Source organism: Capra hircus, chromosome 26 (assembly GCF_001704415.2).
Source record: "Capra hircus breed San Clemente chromosome 26, ASM170441v1, whole genome shotgun sequence".
Classification (NCBI taxonomy): Eukaryota; Metazoa; Chordata; class Mammalia; order Artiodactyla; family Bovidae; genus Capra; species Capra hircus.
The window spans coordinates 1,054,861-1,074,370 of record NC_030833.1 but is presented as its reverse complement, the minus strand read 5'-3'; the positions used below and the strand labels follow the sequence as shown (position 1 = coordinate 1,074,370).

General features: G+C 59.7%; 1 protein-coding gene across 1 annotated transcript in view; it reads right to left on the bottom strand.

The window, feature by feature from the left end:
• Positions 1-16,516, bottom strand: part of STK32C (serine/threonine kinase 32C) — a 74,386-nt gene extending 57,870 nt beyond the window's left edge. The window contains exon 1 of the mRNA XM_018041608.1: positions 16,105-16,516. Within this exon, the coding sequence (XP_017897097.1) occupies positions 16,105-16,366 (262 nt within the window). The 5' untranslated portion in view covers positions 16,367-16,516. The remainder of the gene's footprint in view (positions 1-16,104) is intronic.

Below are 19,510 nucleotides of genomic sequence, written 5' to 3'. Positions count from 1 at the left end.
AATACAGCGTTGAAGAGGCGACCCAGACCAGACGAGGCCCGAGACCACCCAGCCCAGCCGCGGGGGCCCCTCACTCGCTGCACCAGGAGGGGGCAGGCAGGCCAGGGGCGGGGCTGGAGAGGCAGGTGCTGGGCCCTGCTGCCCGTGCTGACCCTGCGATCTCCCAGGCCTCTCCCATCCAGGCAAACAGCCCAAGCAAGGGCTGCAGCCCCGGGCCGTCCCTCCCCAAGGCCTGGGGAACGTTCTCAGGGAACAGTGCCCCTGCCCTCACAGCGGCTTCTGTTCTAACAGGAGATGGCAAGCTGTGTGACGTCGCTCAGACGCGTCCAACTCTGTGCGATGCTAAGGACTGGCTCCCGCCAGGCTGCTCTGTCCGTGGGATTCTCCAGGCGAGAAGACTGGAGTGGGTTGTCATGCCCTCCTCCAGGGCATCTTTCTGACCCAGGAATCAAACCCACATCTCCTTCATCGGCAGGAGCACCACCAGAGGAGCCCATGACCCAGGAGATCGACGGCAGAAACTATTAATTGACGAGGACAGCAAGTGGAAAAGCAGTGAAAATAGCAAGATTTTAGACTTAAATATATCGACAATTACATCCAAGTAAATGGATGAACATCCCTTCTAAAGAGCAGGCATCTCCAGACTGGATTTAAAAACCCAGAGTCAACCAAGTGCTATTTATAAAGAAACCGCTTCCTCCTTAAAGGTACAGAGGCAAGAGGTTAAGGGAGGAAACGGCTGCTCACAGACGAACCAACCAAAGAAGCCAGGCGGCCACATTAACATCAAAGTGGCCTTGGAGCCAAGGAGCATCATCAGAGGCGCCCTAAGGATAAAGGCTCAAGTCGCCCAAAAAGACACAGCAGCACCAGACGCTTATGCAGCCAAGACCAGACACACGGAACAGAACCAGCAGAGAGGAAGGGGCAGACCGACCAGCAGACCGGGGGCTGCATCGCTCCTCGGCGTGGCCGGCAGACAGGGAGGGCGCGAAAGCATCGAACGCCGACGTGAGGGGTGAAGGAGAGGCGTCGCTACAGACTCTGAGGGAAAACAAGCAGTTTACGCAAGGGACGGATTCCACCCCTTGAAAGACAGGCCACCAAAGCGAGCACAGGGAGGAGCGGGGAGTCCGAATACCCTCTAGCTATCAAAGAAATCGAATTTGTCCTTAAACCTTCCCTACAAAGAAAGCTGCAGGCTCAGTGGCTTCCCTGATGACCTTTAGCAAAGGTTTAATGGAGAAATGACATCAATGTCACACAGACTTTACAGGAAACGGAGGAGGAGGGAATACCTCCAACCCCTCTTATGAGGCTGGCGTGAACCTGACAAGGACACCACAAGGAAGGAGACTCTAGGCCAACATCCCCCGAGAGCACAATAAAAATCGTACGCCGCACGTGTGCTCGGCAGGTCAGTCGTGTCCGACTCTGCAGCCCACGGACTGCAGCCCGCAGGCTCCTCTGTCCACAGGATTCTCCAGGCAGGAACACTGGAAGGAGCTGGCATTTCCAACTCCAGGGGATCGTCTCAACCCACAAACAACCTGAGTCTCCTGCAGCTCCCGCATTGGCAGGCGGATTTATTTTTTAACCACTGAGCTGCTGGGCTCGCCTCAAAATGTCAGCAAATTGAATTCAGCAATATCTAAACGTGACCTGAATAATGTGAGACTGATATTTTGTTCAAAAGTCAATCAGTGCAATTCACCACATTGGCAGAATAAAGACGTTACCTCCACAGACACAGAGAAGCATTTGGCAAAACCCAACAACCATTAATGACTTTAAAACAAAAGCTCATCCGACTATGAAGAGAAGGAAACTCCCTCGGTCTGATGAGGGAATCTTTGAAAAAGCTCAGCTGGCACCTAACGGTGAAATACTAGACACTTTCCCTCTAAGATCACAAAACAGACAAGGACGCCAGCTCCCCGCTCCTCTAACCAACATTGTGCTGGATGTCTAGACAGGGTGAAACAGCATAGAGTTGGTAAATCTGTCTTCACTCGCAAGCGACATAGAAAACCCTGTGAAATCGATAGACAAGATATTAGAGTAGGTACGTTCCACAGGGCTAAGGGATACAGTCAAGACGCAACGATTTATTTTTAAAAAACACAAACTATGCCTGCAACCCCTGCCCAGTGAGGACTGCGACGCCATGCTGACAGAAATTACAGACTGGGATCAATGCGCCCAGTGCCACGTTCCTGGACTGGAAAACTCAAAATGTTAAGAAGCCTGTTCTGTTTTAAGTGATCAAGTTTCGTGGACTCCCAATCAAAATCTTAGCTTACTTTAGGAACTGATAAACTGATTCTGAAATTTACAGCAGAAGGCAAAGGATCTAGAACAGTCGAAACAATCTGGAAAAAGAACAAAGTTGGAGGCAAACACACCTGCTTCCAGCCCCATCGTAAAGCTACAATGATCAGCACAGTGTGGCGTCGGTGTAAAGACAGACAAAGAGATCAACGGAGCAGAACAGAGCCAGGAAGAGGCCCATGAGTTTAAGTTCCAGAAAGATGCCAGGCAACGTTCCTGGGGAAAAGATGATCTTCTCAGCGAGCAGTGCGGGGACACACAGGCATCAGACTGCAGAGGAGGCGGAGGGGAGAGAAGGACAGAGAGGAAGAGGGCGGGAGGAGGCAGGAGAAGGAGCAGAGGGAGGCCGAGCTCTGGCCCTGGCGTCTGAGCAACATAAACACCGACCTGAAGTGGAGCGTGAGCAGAAGCAACTGCAGAGTCGCTGCAGCGGAGTAAAAGTGTCACCACGTCGATGCTTTACCTCTTAAAGTGATCACATTAAAGAACAGAGGCTATGAGAGACCACGGTACGAACCGGAACTCCGCTTCCCTTCTAAGACCTCAGTGGAAAAGGTGAGAATCTGGAATAAGTTTCCTTTGGGAAAGACAGGTGGGAAAACACGGAAATCCCTGGCCATTGTCGAAAAGCACTGGGGTCTTTGGAGTCAAAAGCAATGGGATTAAACCCTAGTCGAGACAAGCTCATCTCCACTCCAGGAGTCTGGTAGGGTTCAGTGCGAGGGGTGAGCTTCTGTTTATGTCTTTGATCTGGCTTCGTTCCTGTAATGCAGCCACCCGATTCTGTGATGGGGGAATGATATGTGCTTTTCGTACAAAAGAAAAAAATAACAGTAAAACCATAAAAGCTCTAGAAGAAAGGGAAAACAGTCTTTATGACCACGAGTTAGGTGGCCATGTTCCAGGCAGGACACAGAGGGAGCAAACCCCAAAGGGAGGAACAGGCCCCCAGATCAAAAGCGCCTCCTTTCCCAGAACGACCAGAGGACCGACGGGAATGCCACAAAGCGCAGACTGGCTCCCCCTCCTAGCGCAGGAGCAGACTGGCCGCCAAGGACGCGGGGAGACCGGCTGGGACGCTGGCACGCCGCACCCGAGGCCCGGGGCAGAGGCACCCACCCCCTCTGAGGTCGGTGCCCTGGGCGGGGGCACGGCGCTTGTGCGCTGACAGGACCGGACATGAGTGCCCTTGGGAGAGAAGATGCTGCTGATAAAGAAGTAATTAACAACCTCCTGAACCTTCCAATTAACAGGATCTGCACACAAGCGAACCTGCGCTCTCCAGAGCATTGCTTCTTTTTTTTTTTTAATTAAAAATAACTTGTTTGTTCTGTAAAGGTTTCTTGAGATTCCACTGGACACACCTACATGGGTCCAAGGCCAGGCCCACCTCTGGCCCCAGGTGACCATCGTCGCCTCGCCATCTCAGCCCATGATGCTCAGTTCAAGGTTGCACCCCCAGGGCCTGGAGACGAGGGTCAGCCCACGGAGAGGGCAGGCAGGACACGCCCCTGCCCTGTAAAGTGTTCGATCCCCAGGTAAGCTGTGCTGAGCAAACCCAGCCTGCGGCACAGTGGCCCATGGCTCTGACCTCACCTGCCGCTCCACACGGAGCCCCCAGCCTCGGAGCTGGAGGGCGCAGCCCACGAGGGCTCCACATCCACCTGTGTGCCCAAGATGGCCATTCCTCGGCTGCAGCACCCGCAAGCCGGACACCGGCAGTGGGGGGAACACGGGTGGCCCGTCCCTGCCGTCCCAGCAGAGAAGAGAGGCATAGCCCACACGCAGGTCAGGCGTGGGCCTTGCCTCCCCTCCAAACCCCGGGCCTTGCTCAACACCCCAGGCTCCCCTGCAGCAGACCGTGGGGTCCTTCAAGAGAGAGAACCTTGGGGGCCTCAACCATGTCGCTGGGTCTTCAACGAGAAGGGAGATAGCTGCCACGAGAGCTGCCCACCCCAGAGAGCCAGCACAGCGGCACTGCCCCTCCACAGGGACAGGGGTCCACAAGGGGGGCCGGGGTCCACAACGGGGGGCCAGGGTCCACAAGGGGGGCCAGGGGTCCACAAGAGGGGGACGGAGTCCAGAGGGTGGACAGGGGTCCACAAGGGGGGCCGGGGTCCACAAGGGGGGCCGGGGTCCACACAGAGGGACAGGGGTCCACAAGTGGGGCCAAGGAGTCCATAAGGGGAACAGGGGTCCACAAAGGGGGATGGGGATCCACAGGGGGACAGGGGGGTCCAAAAATGGGGGGTGGGTCCACAAGGGGGGCCAGGGGTCCACAAGGAGGGCCAGGGTCCACAAGGGGGAACGGGTGTCCACAAGTGGGGACGGGGGTCCACGGGGGGCCAGGGAGTCCACAAGAGGGGCCAGGGAGTCCACAGGGGGCCAGGGAGTCCACAAGAGGGACGGGGGTCCACAAGGGGGATCAGGGGTCCACACGCTTATGCTCAACATGCACACACAGGTTAACCCCAGAACCCCCGGCTGAGCCCGGGTACCCTGCAAGTTCTCAGCCCTGGGGCCCCTGAAGCAGGCGCTGGGGTTGGTGAGCCTGGCTGCTACCTCAGGATGGAGGGGTGGGGAGGGGGAGCTCAGGGTGCATGGAGGGGCAGGGAGGGGAGCTCGGGGCGCATGGGGCGGCGGGGATGCCAGCAGCCAGTTCTCTGGAAGGCAGAACCAAGGTGCCACGTGAGGTCCAGGCTGGGGAGGTGGCGCCTCGAGTGTGGCGGGGTCACAGGGCACTTGGAGGGAGGGAGCCAGTGAGGAAGGAGACTGCAGGGGTGCAGGTGTGAATGTGTTAAAGGATACGCGTGTGACACGTGAGCCAGAGACTGGGCCGAAAAGCCTGGAATGTGGGAGGCAAGGTCCTGGCTGGAGGGAAACTTGGGAGGCGTGGCATATGGATGGTATTTGAAACTGTGAGACCATCCGCGTGAGCAAAGCAGGAAAGGAAAGGAGGGGGCAGGAGCCCAGCGCCCGGAGTCACCGGGGCGGCAGGAGGAGAGGCCGAGGCAGGCAGGGGCGTCCCGGGACAGAGGGAAGCTGGGGGGGGTCCAGACGGAGATGCGAGAACGGGGCGTCAGCCCTCCACCGTGCAGGGGGGCTTCACGAGGGCTTCGGGACTGAGGGACAATCCTGGCCTGCAGGTCCAGGGGACAGGCCCCCACGCAGACCAGTGCCCTCAGGAGTTCTGCTGAAAACGGGGAACAAGCGAGCGGGGACAGGGCACCAAGGGAAGCTCTCGACATGGGAGCAGGAAGCAGGCTGTTTACTCTCCCCCAGACTCACGGAGAGTGTCTTCTGGATGCCTGGCATCAATCTCCACCCTGCGGACACAAAAACGCCTGGTTCATGCCCACTCACTCCCGAGAACCTGTGCCATCGTGTGTCAACAGTTATGAAACGTGAACTGGGCACAGGGCGCAGCTCAGGCACGGCTCTGGATTCCCCAGAGCCAGACCTGCAGGCCGCTGCCCCCTGCCCAGAGCTGGGACCATGGACAGCCTTGCCTGCAGGCCTGGAGATAGACTGTGCGTGCCCCAGTGCGGGTGGAGGGGCCCTGGGTTAGGAGGGGATGGGCAGGGACCTGCTCTGGGCCTGTGCAGACTTCCTGAAGGTCAAGAGTCTGGGCCTGAGGCTGAGCAGTGCGCTGGGTACAGCTCTGTGCTTTAAAAGGTCATTATCTCCCAGGAAGGGTGAGTACCCCCAGCGCCCAGATCTTGGTTTCTAACACCCTACCCAGAAGAAAGACCTGGGCTCCCGGGAGAACTGGCTGATTCTAGGGTTGGGTTGGGGAATACACAATGAGTCTGGAGCATGTTCTGGTCACAAAAAGGAAGTGCTCAGAAAGAAGCAAAGACAGAAAGCAGCGAGGGCAGCAGGCCCAAGGGGCCAGGAGCCAACTGGGAAGCTTCTGATGGCCGGGGCTGGCCAACCCGAGCAGAAAATAAGTCAAACACAAGAGCCCGGGTCGCAACGCAAAGCACAGAACAGAGATCCGTGAGTCTGCAAGGACTCGAGTGAATGACTGATCAACAGAGCAGCTGGAGAACACACAGCTCTCTGTGCCAAAGAATTCAAGTGACTTCATGGAGACACCTGCCCTGGAGCAGGTGGACCCCAGCCTCCGGCCCACGGCGATGGCACGGTGTGGACGGGGCACGGAGACCCTGACGGTGAAGACACCTGGCAGACACGACCTCGGCCGGGTGGTCACGGCCAACATCAACAGCAGCAGGCCAAGCTGAGTGTATGCACCCTCAACAGGGCGTGACGAGAAGAGCATCTTTCCCGCAGTCTTCCTCCCAAAGACCCAAAACTGTCAAGGTCATCAAAACAAGCGGAGTCTGAGAAACTGACTCGGCTCACAGGGGCCTAAAGACGGACAGTGAAATGTCATGTGGATCCTGGATGGGACCCGGGAACAGAAAAAGAATGTTCAGTAAAAACAGCAAGTCTGAATAAACCATGACTTTAGCATTTGTGAGAGTCACGGTGGTTCGTTTCACGTGTCACACTGACTGGCCCGGAGCACCCAGGTTGGAGCGTTCTGCGCCTGCTCTGGAGGGAGCTTCTGGGCGAGAGTGGCAGTTGACCAGGGACTCGGCAGGGGAGCGGCCCTCCCCGATGTGGGCGGGCACGTGAAGACGCTCTTTGGAAGAAGGGCTATGACAAACCTAGGAAGGGTATTTAAAAGTAGGCACATCACTTTGCCAACAAAGGTCTATCTAGTCAAGGCTATGGTTTTTCCAGTAGTCATGCATGGATGTGAGAACTGGACCGTAAACAAGCCTGAGCACCAAAGAACTGATGCTTTTGAGCTGTGGTCTTGGAGAAGACTCTTGAGAGTCCCTTGGACTGCAAGGAGATCCAACCAGTCCATTCTAAAGGAAATCAGTCCGGAATACTCATTGGAAGGACTGATGCTGAAGCTGGAGCTCCAATCCTTTGGCCACCTGATGTGAACAGCTGACTCACTGGAAAAGACCCTGATGCTGGGAAAGACTGAAGGCGGGAGGAGAAGGGGATGACAGGGGGTGAGATGGTTGGATGGCATCACCGACTCAATGGACATGAGTCTGAGCAAACTGCGGCAGATAGTGAAGGACAGGGAGGCCTGGCGTGGTGCAGTCCACAGGGTCACAAAGAATCCGACACGACTGAGGGACAGAACACCAAAAATGTTCGTTCACACACACACACATGCGCGTGCACACACACGCACACACGTGCACACACACGCGCGTGCACACACACGTCATTACTCTACTTTCTGGTGTTTGTCGAGAGAGCCCTGACCAGCACAGTCCCGTCTCCCCACGGGCTCCCTGGCCGTGACAAGCACACTGTGTCAGCGTCAGGGGAAATGAGGCGCGGGAGATGCAAGCACCCTCTGTGCCACCTTCACGTCTTCTCTGTAAATTTTCTGAGGAGCTAAAAATGTTCTAAGCAAAGTTTACTTTAAAAGTCATATACGCCCCGTGAGTGTTCGAGTATGGACTGGAAGGGGGTGTGAAAAGGCACAAACGGTTATCCTAGCGCTGAGATTCATAAGACGCTGGATTTCTTAATACTTTCCTTGTCACCTTTCATTATATAATAAAAGGCTAAAAGGAATAAAAGATCGCCCAGCAGCAGCGTCTGCGGCGGGACGGCAGCCGCATCATCTATCACCCAAACTGGGGCGCGTCTCCGGGCGGAGCAGGTCCACCGCGCTCCGTGGCTGAGCGGATGCGGTGAAGTCAGTGATGCTGGACAGGGGACAGCAGGCGTTGGCCCCAAGCCCTCGCCCCCTTCCCCCTCAGCCCGCTCACCCCCAGGGTCTGCACCAGGCCCAGCTCTGGGGCTCTGTGGGGACCAAGCCCCTCCCTGTCTGTGGCTCTGAGTGCCGCGGGCCCCACCGGCCCAGGACCCCCGTCCAACTCAAGTTCCACCAGAAAGAGTGCCCAGGGCCCCCGCTCAGCATCCTGTCCCGGAGGACAGCCACCACCCCCACGGCTGCCCACATGCCCTCTGGGTCAACGCCAGGCAGGGCCATGCCATGGGCACAAGCTGGGCACCAACGTGGGCGCTGGGTCCACCCTTCCTTCAGCTCGTGACTCTTCACCCCTCCTGTCTGGCTCCTCTGTGCCCCGTCTCCTTCTTCCTTCCTCTCAGCCCCGTGCCATCTGCCTAAGGAGCTAAAAGACAACTTCACAGACACAAGATGACCTTGACACAAAGAATAAAAAGGAGACAGGGGACTCGGGGACGATGCAAACGCGCGTGGCCCCCCAGCCCAGTGCAGCCCCGGTCCGGGCCACCCTGCGCGGCCAGCTCCCGAAACGAGGCGCTGATGTCGCCGCGTCCAGCCGCTCCATTTCCGTTTGGGGGCAGCGCGGTACGTGGTCACAGATAACTGACGGGGCAGCCGCCCCACAGGAGCTGAGACCCCAGGGACCACCCCCCCCACCAGGGACACGACTCCTGCTGAGCCTGCCACCAGCCCCGGGTGGCTGAGCTGACCAGGGGGCTGTGATGGGGAGGCCAGTAGGTTTTCCCAGCTTCATGGACGTTACATGGAGCAGGTGACCCGCCCAGATTCCCAGCTGCAGAATCAGGAAACACAGCATAAACGGTTGTTGCTGAGTCACTGAGTCTGGGGGTGTCCACTACCAGACACAAAGAGCGCACAGGCTGCCCAGCGGCGCTCGTGGGAAGGGGCCCTCTGCCAGCCAGGAGACCTGAGAGACGCGGGTTCGATCTCTCGGCTGGGAAGACCCCCGGAGGAGGGCGTGGCAACTCACTCCAGTGTCCTTGCCTGGAGAGTCCCATGGATGGAGGAGCCCGGTAGGCTTCAGTGCATAGGGTCGCACGGAGTGGGACACGGCTGAAGCGACTCAGCACGCTCACACACAGATGGCAGAGTGTCCTGGGGTGAGCGGCCGGGGCCAAGAGCCCACTCCTGGCTCCCAGGGCCCGAGTCTGAGGCGGGAAGCTGGGAGGCGGTGCCCAGCACCGCGGGCCCCGCAGGGCGGGAGCGGGAAGGGGGCACTCGTGCCTGAGAAGCCCAACAGACTCCAGACCCAAGCGCACCGCGCTGCACGTCCCCGTCAGTGACAGGTTCCACTTGGCGAGTGGACACAGAGCTGCGGAGCCCGTCTACACCCCAGAAACCGGAAGCGCTCAGCTCCTATTTTCAATAAACTGGGGGCGACACCGACGCCCACCACACCATCCCCTTGGCTTCAGGACGTAAATAATGCCAAGCCGGGTTTGCACGGCATCGACTCTGCGGGGCCTGCGTGGACCAAGTGCTGGAGGCCACCACACACTCAGTCACAACTGGGGGTGTGGAGGGTGGTGGGGGGTGAGGGGAGTGATCCGGGGGCTGAGTGGGGCACGCTGATCTTGCCCAGCGCCCTGGTTTCTAAATAAGAGATTTCAGGTCAACGAGAAAATAGCTTTTGATGAAGCAGGCATCCTTAAAAATAACAATGATTTTATTAATTGTAGCTTCTCCCCAGTTGTCTCAAATTCTGAGCATTAAAGCAATTCTGCATGCTGGCCACAGCCAGCGTTTAAGGAAGAGAGAGGAGCCCACTGTGGCCTCCAGGGTGCCGGTCAGCATGCATCCACCCCCTGGGGTGGGACAGAGGTCTAGAGAGGGTGACAGGTGACCACCTGCCCACCCCTCGGGGAAGCAGGGACAGGGCTGGAGGAAGCGCGCCAACAGCTGTCAGGAGCAGCAAGGTCCAGCGCCCACTGGACTCTCGCCATAGATCTATCCAGAGACGGCAGAGCGAGGCAGGGGCTGAGGAGCACGCAAGCAGGGAACCTGACTGGACAGGAAACGCGGCGTCAGAAGAACAAACACCAAATCTGGTTCTGAGCATCCCACCCAAAGGGGAATCTGGCCCAAGGCCGCGGGGCACGAACCCTGAGCAGGGAACCACTGGGCTGGGGGTGGGAGGCGGGCAGGGCTGGGCCGTCAGAGCAGCCAGGACGAGAGGACACAGTGGCCAGGAGGGGCAGGGCGCAGCCCTGAGCCACCTGCCTCTGGCAACACGCCTCCCCCAGGCTGGGTGGGAGTCGGCGGAGGCTGAGTGCTCATCACGGGCAGGAAGAAGCTCAGGCTGTGGCATCGGCTGCAAATGCAGGATCCAAAGCGCTACTGCCGTCCCAGGTGCGCGTGTCCACGTGGTCGACGCCGGAGAAAAAGAGCAACACAGAAATAAGAGCAAAACTGAAGAGAGCCCTCGGCAGCGAGAGCCAGCCTGCGCACAGACGAGGCGCCGCCCGCGCCAACAGCATCGCTCAGCGGAGCGCGGGGTGGGCAGCTCCCCGCTGCCCCTGTGCCCGCCCCCCGCACTATCCTCACCAAGCCCCCCGCCCAGAGTGGGCCCCCTCTGCGCCTAGCGCCGCTGCCCTCCCCAGGGCGGGTGGGATGCTGGATGGAAATACAGAACCCGAGGCCCCACCCGGGGCCCCACCCGGGACCCCACCTGATGCCCGACAAGCCAGCATCTGCACTTTCACAAGGCCCCAGGGACTCGGGGCCCTGGCAGTTTGGGAAGCTCCTCCAAGCTGCCCCGACCCTGCTCTGAATAAACGCCTTGCCTCCCTCCGACCGACCTGGGGCCTTGGGAGGGCTCATCCTCAGAGAGCAGCCCCGGACAAGGTTCACCTCCCAGGCATCCTTGCATCCCTCCTCAACTAGAAGGATGGGTGGTTAAATGTTTAAAAGAAAATCAACTTATTTTTAGCATTTTAAAACACACAGCCAGATGGATAGACACTCAGAGCTGACATTTGTTACATAAAAAGCACCACAGCGAGTCCCTGGTCCATCCCGGACCAGCTTCGTCAGCCTCGCGAACACATTGAGCTCAGGGCTGCCCCGCGGCACCCCGGGACACTCGACCCTGCACTGGGGAGCCCAGGGACTCCCGCTAGCTGGTAGAGGACCCCAGGGCCTGCAGCCACTGTGTTTCTGCCACCAAGGCCCCCACGTTGTGGGGGTGGGGGGTGAACTGCCATCAGCCTGGGCCTCACAGAGAGCTGCCCCCGCCCTGGCCAGCCCCGCTCCCCAGGGTCGGGAGGGAAGGGAGAGGCGCCTATTGTAAGTCAGGTCCACGCGTCGCTGGACGAGGACTCAGTGATGGGGCCAGACTGATGCTTCGGAACCACCGGGCCAGCCTCCGTGCACTCAGCACGGCGCACTCTGCTGCCCCCAGCTCTGGGCACACAGCAAGGAAGGGTCAGCACACACACCTTCAAGTCACCGAGTCGTTCTTGGCAGGCGACTTGACCAACTACCCAGGAAGTCTGGGAAAATCAACTCAAGAGCCATGAGGAGCCTCTGCAGAAAACCACACTCGGGACAGACATCTTTGAAAGTTAAGTTTTCTTGCATATCAGCACCAACCAATGTGGAACGTGACGGGTGCAAAGATCTTGTTCACAATTCAACAAAAACAGGCAATGAATGTGCCCGGTGTAAGCAAGAACAGGGCTCGAGGGAGGAAAAGCCTGTCTCACTGTGTCCAGTGTGAGTCCAAAATGACCAAAAGTCGCAACATAAAAGGTGAAGCCACAGAAGACTAGAAGAAACAGCAGGTTTTTAAAACGAGCATCATGTACTGGTGTAACTGGACGCAAAGGCAGAAAACCGCCAGGAAGGAGGGTCTTGATGAATCTGACCACACAAAAATTAAGTGTGCATGTGGGAAAAAAAACAACACAAAAACTAGCAGCGCAGGAAGGTGAAGGACTGCCCCGGGGCCCTTCCACCCCGGGAACCGTGAAAAGCGCGGGGCAGCAAACAGCCCACGGGAGGCTTGGCACAGGGGTGCCTGCGGCGCGCAGAGTCGCTTTAGTCGTGTCCATGGCGACCCCATGGACTGCTGCCCGCCAGGCTCCTCTGTGCGTGGGATTCTCCAGGCAAGAACACTGGAGTGGGCTGCTTCCCAACCCAGGGACTGAACACGCGTCTCTTATCAGGGCAGGGCTAGGAGCTGGCGATTCAGGAAAGAAGAACACAAACATGGAAAGAAAGAGATGGCCAACCTCAGCAGCAAGCAAAGCAGTAATACAGGCTTTCAGGTGGTCAAATAGTAAGCTGTCACCAAGACGCAGAGGCAGAGAGGGTGGGACGGGAGGGCCCCCGCAGGCTCCGAGGGCAGAGCCTCCCTCCCACCTTCCCCTCCCGCCCCCGTGTTCACCATATTCATGCTCCCTTCCCCAACACCAGTCTCCCCACCTCCTCATTTCTCCGGGCACCCCGCACCTGCCGCAGCCACACCCACTGGGTCACCACCCTGTAACAAGCACCCAGGACAGCGGCGTGTCCCAGGACGGCTCGTCCCCAGGGAGCTGGCGGATGCAGCAAGCTGCCTTCGGTGTGCACTCCTGACTCAGCAATGTCATCCCAGGAATGTCCCCTGAGGAAACAATGTCGAGTGTACCACGATGACCAAGAAATAACACTCGCTGCTCAGTTCTCTACGTGTTGCTGCCTGAGCTCCAGCATCCCCCAGCGACCCACCAACAAATCCACCCTGGACTTTGGGGCAGGGAGGCACCCACAGTTTCTAAGAGCATCCTTTGAGTCTAGCTCACAGGGCTAAGAACAGCCTTTGGAAATTCAGCTAACAAGGGGTCCTTTAGATCGACAAGACGTCACAACACCTCGCTGTGTAAAAACAGCAGGTTTAGACAAAACCATGAATGGGGTATGATCCCATTTCTGCACCAACCCACGTGTGAGTGCATTCTAGAGAGGGGCTAGGGCAGGCGTACACTCGGAGGCCTTTCTGGGCTAAAGTTACCGAAGCCTCGGTTTTCCTATTTAGGACAATTTTAGGAAAGTCTAAACTTTTCAAAAATTTATACACTTTAATCCCTCTATAATTTAAAAAAGGTTTTATAAGTTTCATAAAAGGTTATGAGACTCCAGGAGCCCCAAGTCCCACCTTACCGCCCACCCCACCCCGCACGCCAAGGACTGGCACTCTGCCGCCCCAGGGAAGCTTTAGTTCCAGGTCTCTGGGTGAAGGCAAACCTCCTGGATGGCCGGTTGTTCCCCACTTGCAACCTAATCTCAGGTTAGGCTTTAGAACAGCCAGACTGCCGAGAAGGGCAGGTGCCCCCCCCCCCGACCCCAGGCTATTGGTCACCCAGCTGCTAGGGAAAGGTGCTGGAAGACTCCAGAAAAGAGGGATGAGGGCGTCTGACCAGCACATGGCAGGCTGGGCAGAGCAGCAGCCTGCTGGCCCCCAAGGTCCACCCCTGAATCAAGCGCTCCCGAAGCCACAAGGGCGGGGTGAGCGGAGGCGCGGGGCTGCGGGCGGAGGGAAAGGGCCGGGTGCGAGGAGGAGGCCCCAAGGACTCTGAACACGGCCCAGCACAGGCTGACCCCGGGCTCAGACACCTCGGGGACACGGGACCTTCAGGGCCCGACGCATCACAACTCAGAGCTTCAGTTGGCGTCTACCTGGCGCACCGTTAAGCTGCCCCCTTATTTTCTTTTTCTTTTCTCTGCACACCAAATCTGATATACTAATTGGGTGTTTTAATCTAAAAAATTCATCAGAAGGTCTCACATCACCATGGCAACCGGGCAGTCCCAGTAAACGCAAGCCCTCAGCACGGCACCACTGCCTCTTTCGGCTCACCCGGCACGGGGCCGAGAAGTGTGGGACCTTGTCCGGGGAGGACAGCTGCCCACCCTCATAGAAAGGTGGGGTGCATGCAGCCTCGCCCTCCTGGAAGACCAGCCCTCCTCCTTTCCATAGCCTGCTCTTTCCACATAAGTAAACCCACAGCCTCCAGGCCCAGAGCTGCACACATTTTCTCTGCAAACACGTACTATGGTCCCCGAGCCGTGTGCACCCTGACGGTGATACAGAAACAATGGAACCGAAACAGAGTGGCCGTCCACCAGGGTCGCATCCACGGTGACCAGACCCAGGGTCAGGCTTGGCCCTCTAATCTCACCAAACAAAGCCCAGCTAACTCTCCTCCTGAGGTGCTCAGTCTGGAGACCTGGCCACCGAGCCCAGGGATGGTGAGTGACTGACAGGCACGTGCACTGAAGAGTGAGCACCTGTTGCCGAAGCCAGCTTCCAGCTGCACGCGCCCGGAATAGCCGGCACCTCTGCTGTCCTGCTTCAGGCAGACGGGGACGGCGGAGGGGGGAGAATGTGTGAAATAGTTCTCAAATCAGATTCAAGAATCATAGATGGATTCTGAGCTCTTTTTGCCTCTTTAATGTTCCTTGGATTCTGAAACCTAATACTCTGAACAGGTAGTAGAATTTCACCATTCAAAGCTGAAGGCAGCCACTGGGCTACATCGATGCCTCTCTGCCTACATTTTCCGCCTTGGAGAGCAAAATGCAGAGACATGCGAGAGGGCCAGCTCTGGGCTGACACTGGCGAGTCCTGAAATCAGATGTATTTCTCAGACATTTTCTGATCCTGCCCCTACAGCCAGAGCTAGATGCAATCTGCTTCCTGATTCCATCCTAATTCACTCTGGGCTTTCTACACTTAGAATATGTACACTCAGAAACATGCAACGTATGAAACATCCCCAGCAGTAAGTTGCGCCCCAAAGTTCAGAACACAAAGTCAGGTCTCCCCAGAACACACTGTGCGGGTGTGGTCGGTCCTGAAGGCCTCACCCCTTGACTGTGTCCAGACACCCAGGCCCCCTCCCCGCTGACCGTGACCGGGCCCACTGGAACCCAGCTTCCTCCAGACCTCCCCCACCCCACCGGGCAGCAGGCTCCCCTTCCCTCTGTGAGGACTGCCGCCAGGCTGCACATCCTCCAACACTGGCCTTAGGTCATAGTACTGTAATTTCCTATAATGCTTAAATTATTTATCAGAAATAAATAGCTTGGTCTCCTTGGCTAAGCTGTGCTCTAAAATTATAAAAGATCCATCCTACCCGCTGCAGGCTGCCTACAAATGAAAAATGCATATTTCGACTATTTTAAGAAAATGTCAAAAAAAATCAAATGTTTCATCTTATAGCATTGAACTTATCTGCATGATATCTGAGAGAAGAGCTGCATGCTTGCCTGTGGAAGTGTCATGGTGCTCAGGAGCAGGCACTGCCACCTCCCCCGGGGGTGCTAAGGGAAAGGCCCTGTGCCCAGCAGGGCTCAGGGAGGCGGGCCCACAGGCCTGCCTCGGTCTCTTGCTTCCCACCGGCGCCCACCTCCGGGTCACTAGCCTTACCTGCAGGGGGAACTCAAGGCAAAGTAGTTCCCAAAAGGGAAGCTTTCTGCACAGAGGCAAGCCTCCGCTGCACATCTGAGTGCAAAGGTGGGCACGCCCGGAGCCACGCGGCGCGGTCGCCGGCCCTGAGAACTCCGAGGGCCGGGCCCCCGCGCCACCTGTGGTTGGGCGTCTCTCCTGGCGAACTGGGCACCCCTCAGGTGCAGAGGGGCAGCCGAGCGCGCGCACCGCACAGTAAAGCAAAACGCAGACACAGAACCCTAGATGCAGTGGGGGCCACCGACCCTCACTCCCCGCGGCTGGAGGGCCTGCTTCGCCCGCCGCGCCGCGGCTGGACACGGGGGACGCGCGTGGGCACCACAGGCACCGTCCGCGAGTTTCCCCGGAAACTGAGACGCCCCGGGACGCCTTCCCGCCCCGGGAACCTTGGTGCCCCGACGCACGGAAACCCTCCCGCAGCAGCCCCCCTGCGAGAGCGCGCGGGCTCCCCGGCGGGGCAGGCCCCAGTGCGCTCCCCAGGTCCCCGCCGCGCGGCCCTTCTCACCGTCCTCCTTGTCGTCAAACACCGGCCTCCGCGCGGCCGCCGCCGACATGGAGGACCCCATCCTCTTCTTCCACTTGCTCCACTGAAACAGGGGGCGCGGCTGCGCGCGGGCATCGCTGGAGTCCCGGGCTCGGGGCTGGCCGGCGGCGGGCGGCGGCGGGGCCGGGGGCGCGTCGGGGCCGGCGAGGCGCCCGCGGCCGAGGGGCGGCGAGCCGGGGGACGCCGCGGCGCTGCTGCCCCTGCGCTCGGCGCCGCTCCTCATGGCCGGGCCGGAGTGCGCACCGCGGCCGGAGTCCGGGGCATGGCCCGCCCAGCGGGCGGGGAGCGGGAGCGGGAACGACAGGCAGCGCCCGCCTTGCGCCCCGAGCTCGGCGCTCCCGGGTCCCGGCAGCCCGGTCAGCTCCACCGACTGCGAGGGCCGGGGGCGGGGCCGGGGCGGGGCCGGCAGGCAGGAGCCGGGGCGGAGCTACCGCGGGGCGGAGCTACCGCGGGGGCGGAGCCGGAAGGCAGGATCTGGGGCGGAGCGAGGGCCGGGGGCGGGGCAGGTAGGCAGGAACCGGGGCGGAGCTATCTCGGGGCGGAGCTAGCGCGGGGCGGGGACGGGCGGGGCATGGGGCGGGGTGGGTCGGGGCATGGGGCGGGGTGGGGCGGGCATGGGGCGGGGTGGGGCGGGCATGGGGCGGGCATGAGGCGGGCATGGGGCGGGGTGGGGCGGGCATGGGGCGGGGTGGGGCGGGCATGGGGCGGGCATGGGGCGGGCATGGGGCGGGGTGGGCGGGCATGGGGCGGGGTGGGCGGGGCCTGAGCGAGAGCCCACCAGCTGCCCTGGGTACCCGCCGCCCACCACACAGGGGTCGGTGCCGCGCACACCGCCGCGGCGGCACAGACAGGAGACAAGAAAGGGGTCCCTCTGTCCTTGGTGGATAAAGGCGGCCCGCGAGCCGCTTCCGCCCGACCCGGGGCGCCTTAAATCTCATTCTGCGGTTCTGAATTGGGCGAGGCCGCTCACGGGACCCGCGAAGGGGCAGCGGGAAACGGCTGTGCGGAGGCCAAGGCCAGATCACCGCCTTGAGGCCCCGCGTCCGGGGCCGACTCAGCGCTGCGGCTGCACCAGGGCCGCAGGGAAAGAGGGGCGCGGCGGGGGCGGGCCCGGGGCGAGAGCCCCTCCCCGCGCGGCCGGCCTGGACCCCGCGAAGAGCTCGCGCGCACACGCACGCACCGGCGCGCTCGGGGTCCTGGAGACACTGAGCACCTGCGCCCGCGCCCTCGGGTCCCCTGGTTGGGTCGCTGTGGTTGGGTCTCCGGTCGGGCTCTCAGCGCGGCCGGCCGGGCACGGGTCGGGTCGAGGAGCTCCCGGAGGATGTCTGCGCCTCGGGCCGGCCCGGGAGCCGCATGTGGCGTATTGCGCGAGGAGCAGGGGTGTCGAGGCTCGGTTTGACCTCCCCGCCACCCCGCCACCCCCATCGCAGGGCCAGGAGAGACCTCGCCGGTAAAGCACAGCGGACGGCTTACGAGACGGCTCCTGGTGCGGCCCAGCCCTGCATGCCTCACACTTGGTCATTGAGGGCTTGCTTTTGTTGAGTTCTCTGACTTTGACTTTTGGAAGGCTTCGCCTCCTTAGGTTCCTTCCTCAGGAAGTCCCGAAAGGGCCTCTGCTGCCCCTGGATGAGGGCAGACCACCCACCTGATCTGCAAGCCGGGACACGGGGACCTGCGAATCTCCTTCCCCACCCCCCACCCCCACCCCCACCCCTGGCCTGGCCCCCACAGGTTGTGTCTCAGCCTTGGCTGTTCTTCCCTCTGCGGTAGGACTAGGCCTGTCCCCGACTCCGCCTTTGAAATTCGGTGAAGCCCCTTGACCAGTGTGGGCTGCTTGACCAACACAAGGTGAGCAGAGGTGATCTGGGTCATTTCTGAGCCACACTTTAGGACCAGTGTCCAGACTGGCCACACACGCCCCCTTGGCTCAGGAGTCCAGATCACTGGGGGACCACCTTCCAACCAGCAGTGGATGAGCAGAACAAGGGAGAACTTGGCTCCTGTGGGAAGCCACTGAGGTTTGGGGGTGCACTTTCCACAGCACAATGTGGCGGGGTGTCCTACCTTGAGTTCAACCCCCCCGGGAGGTGAGTTCCCTGGGCTCCGGCCTCGGCCTCCTTCCATGGAGCTGCCCCAGCTCCCTGAACACAACCCCTCTGACAAGCCCTGTCTCCCAGTGGACGTGTTGAAGGCTCTCAGCTCAGCACCTGGACAGATGATGGGCTCTGTAGACATCCTCCCCAGGCAGCAGCAAGTGCAAGAATGTTTCTGAGAGGTGGGGGGCACCAAGGCAGGATGCCACCACAGGCAGGCTGAGAGCACGAGGTGCAGAGTGGGCAGGAGGCAGAGGAAAGGTGGGTGCAAGCTGCTCACCGGAGAGCAGGCCGGGCTGCTTCTTGGGGCCTGGGAGGGACTTGCCGTAGGTAGGTGGGGGGCAGCAGACCATTCCTGTGCCCAGGGGTGCCCACGCTGAACAGGGAGGTGGGCGGGGTGAGGACAGGGCCCTCTCCGTGCTGTGCCAGTGACGAGATTATGGGTGGCGCAGCCACCAGAGAAACGTGTCCCTGTCAGCCCGCCCGTGGAGCACCCGCACGGGACCCTGGGCAGCGTGTGGTCACGGGACCACCGCAGCTGGGATGGCCCCCAGGGGTCCCAGCTGGTGACCTAGTGAAGGCCTGGGGCCCAGGAGCTGTGAGGACACTGCCCCTGAGATTGAAAGTGGCCAGTGTCTCTGGGGGACGGCTGGGGCCCGCTTAAACCGGGCCTGTGCAGAGCAGTGGAAGTCTGATTTATACTCACGGCTCAGCTCCTGAAACCTTAGCATAAATGTGCATCAGCCTATAACTCATCCAGAAAGCTGTGCTTCCTGAGAGGGTGTGGCTGTTAGCAGTCTCCAGTTCTCATGTGTACCTTGGCTTATGGCCTCATTCTGAAATTAACACACTGCCTGAACCTTTGTAAATAGTCCCTGTTATTAAACTCCCCTCAGATTGCTCAATTTGAATGCACTGTTTCCTGCTGGGAAGCATACCAGAACGGACCCTAGGAAACAGGAAACAAGCTCAAACAGGATTCCAATCGGAGTTGCTCACATATGTGGGGAATCCATGAGTCCCCTTCGCAGCAGGAAGTAGAAAACCAGGTCATCCTGACCACAGGGCCATCAGACTGAGCCCTGGTGGGACACAGGACAAAGGCCACGTGGAAGCAAGGGTGTAGGGACCGAGTGCTGGGTGACTGGGTTGCCTGGTGACAGTACTGACTCTCGAGGTCATAGGGCTGCGCGGCTTCTGTGGCTCAGAGAGCAAGAACCAGGAGAGGAAAACGCACCGCAGAGAACAGGAGCCCCACAGCCGCTGGGAGGAGG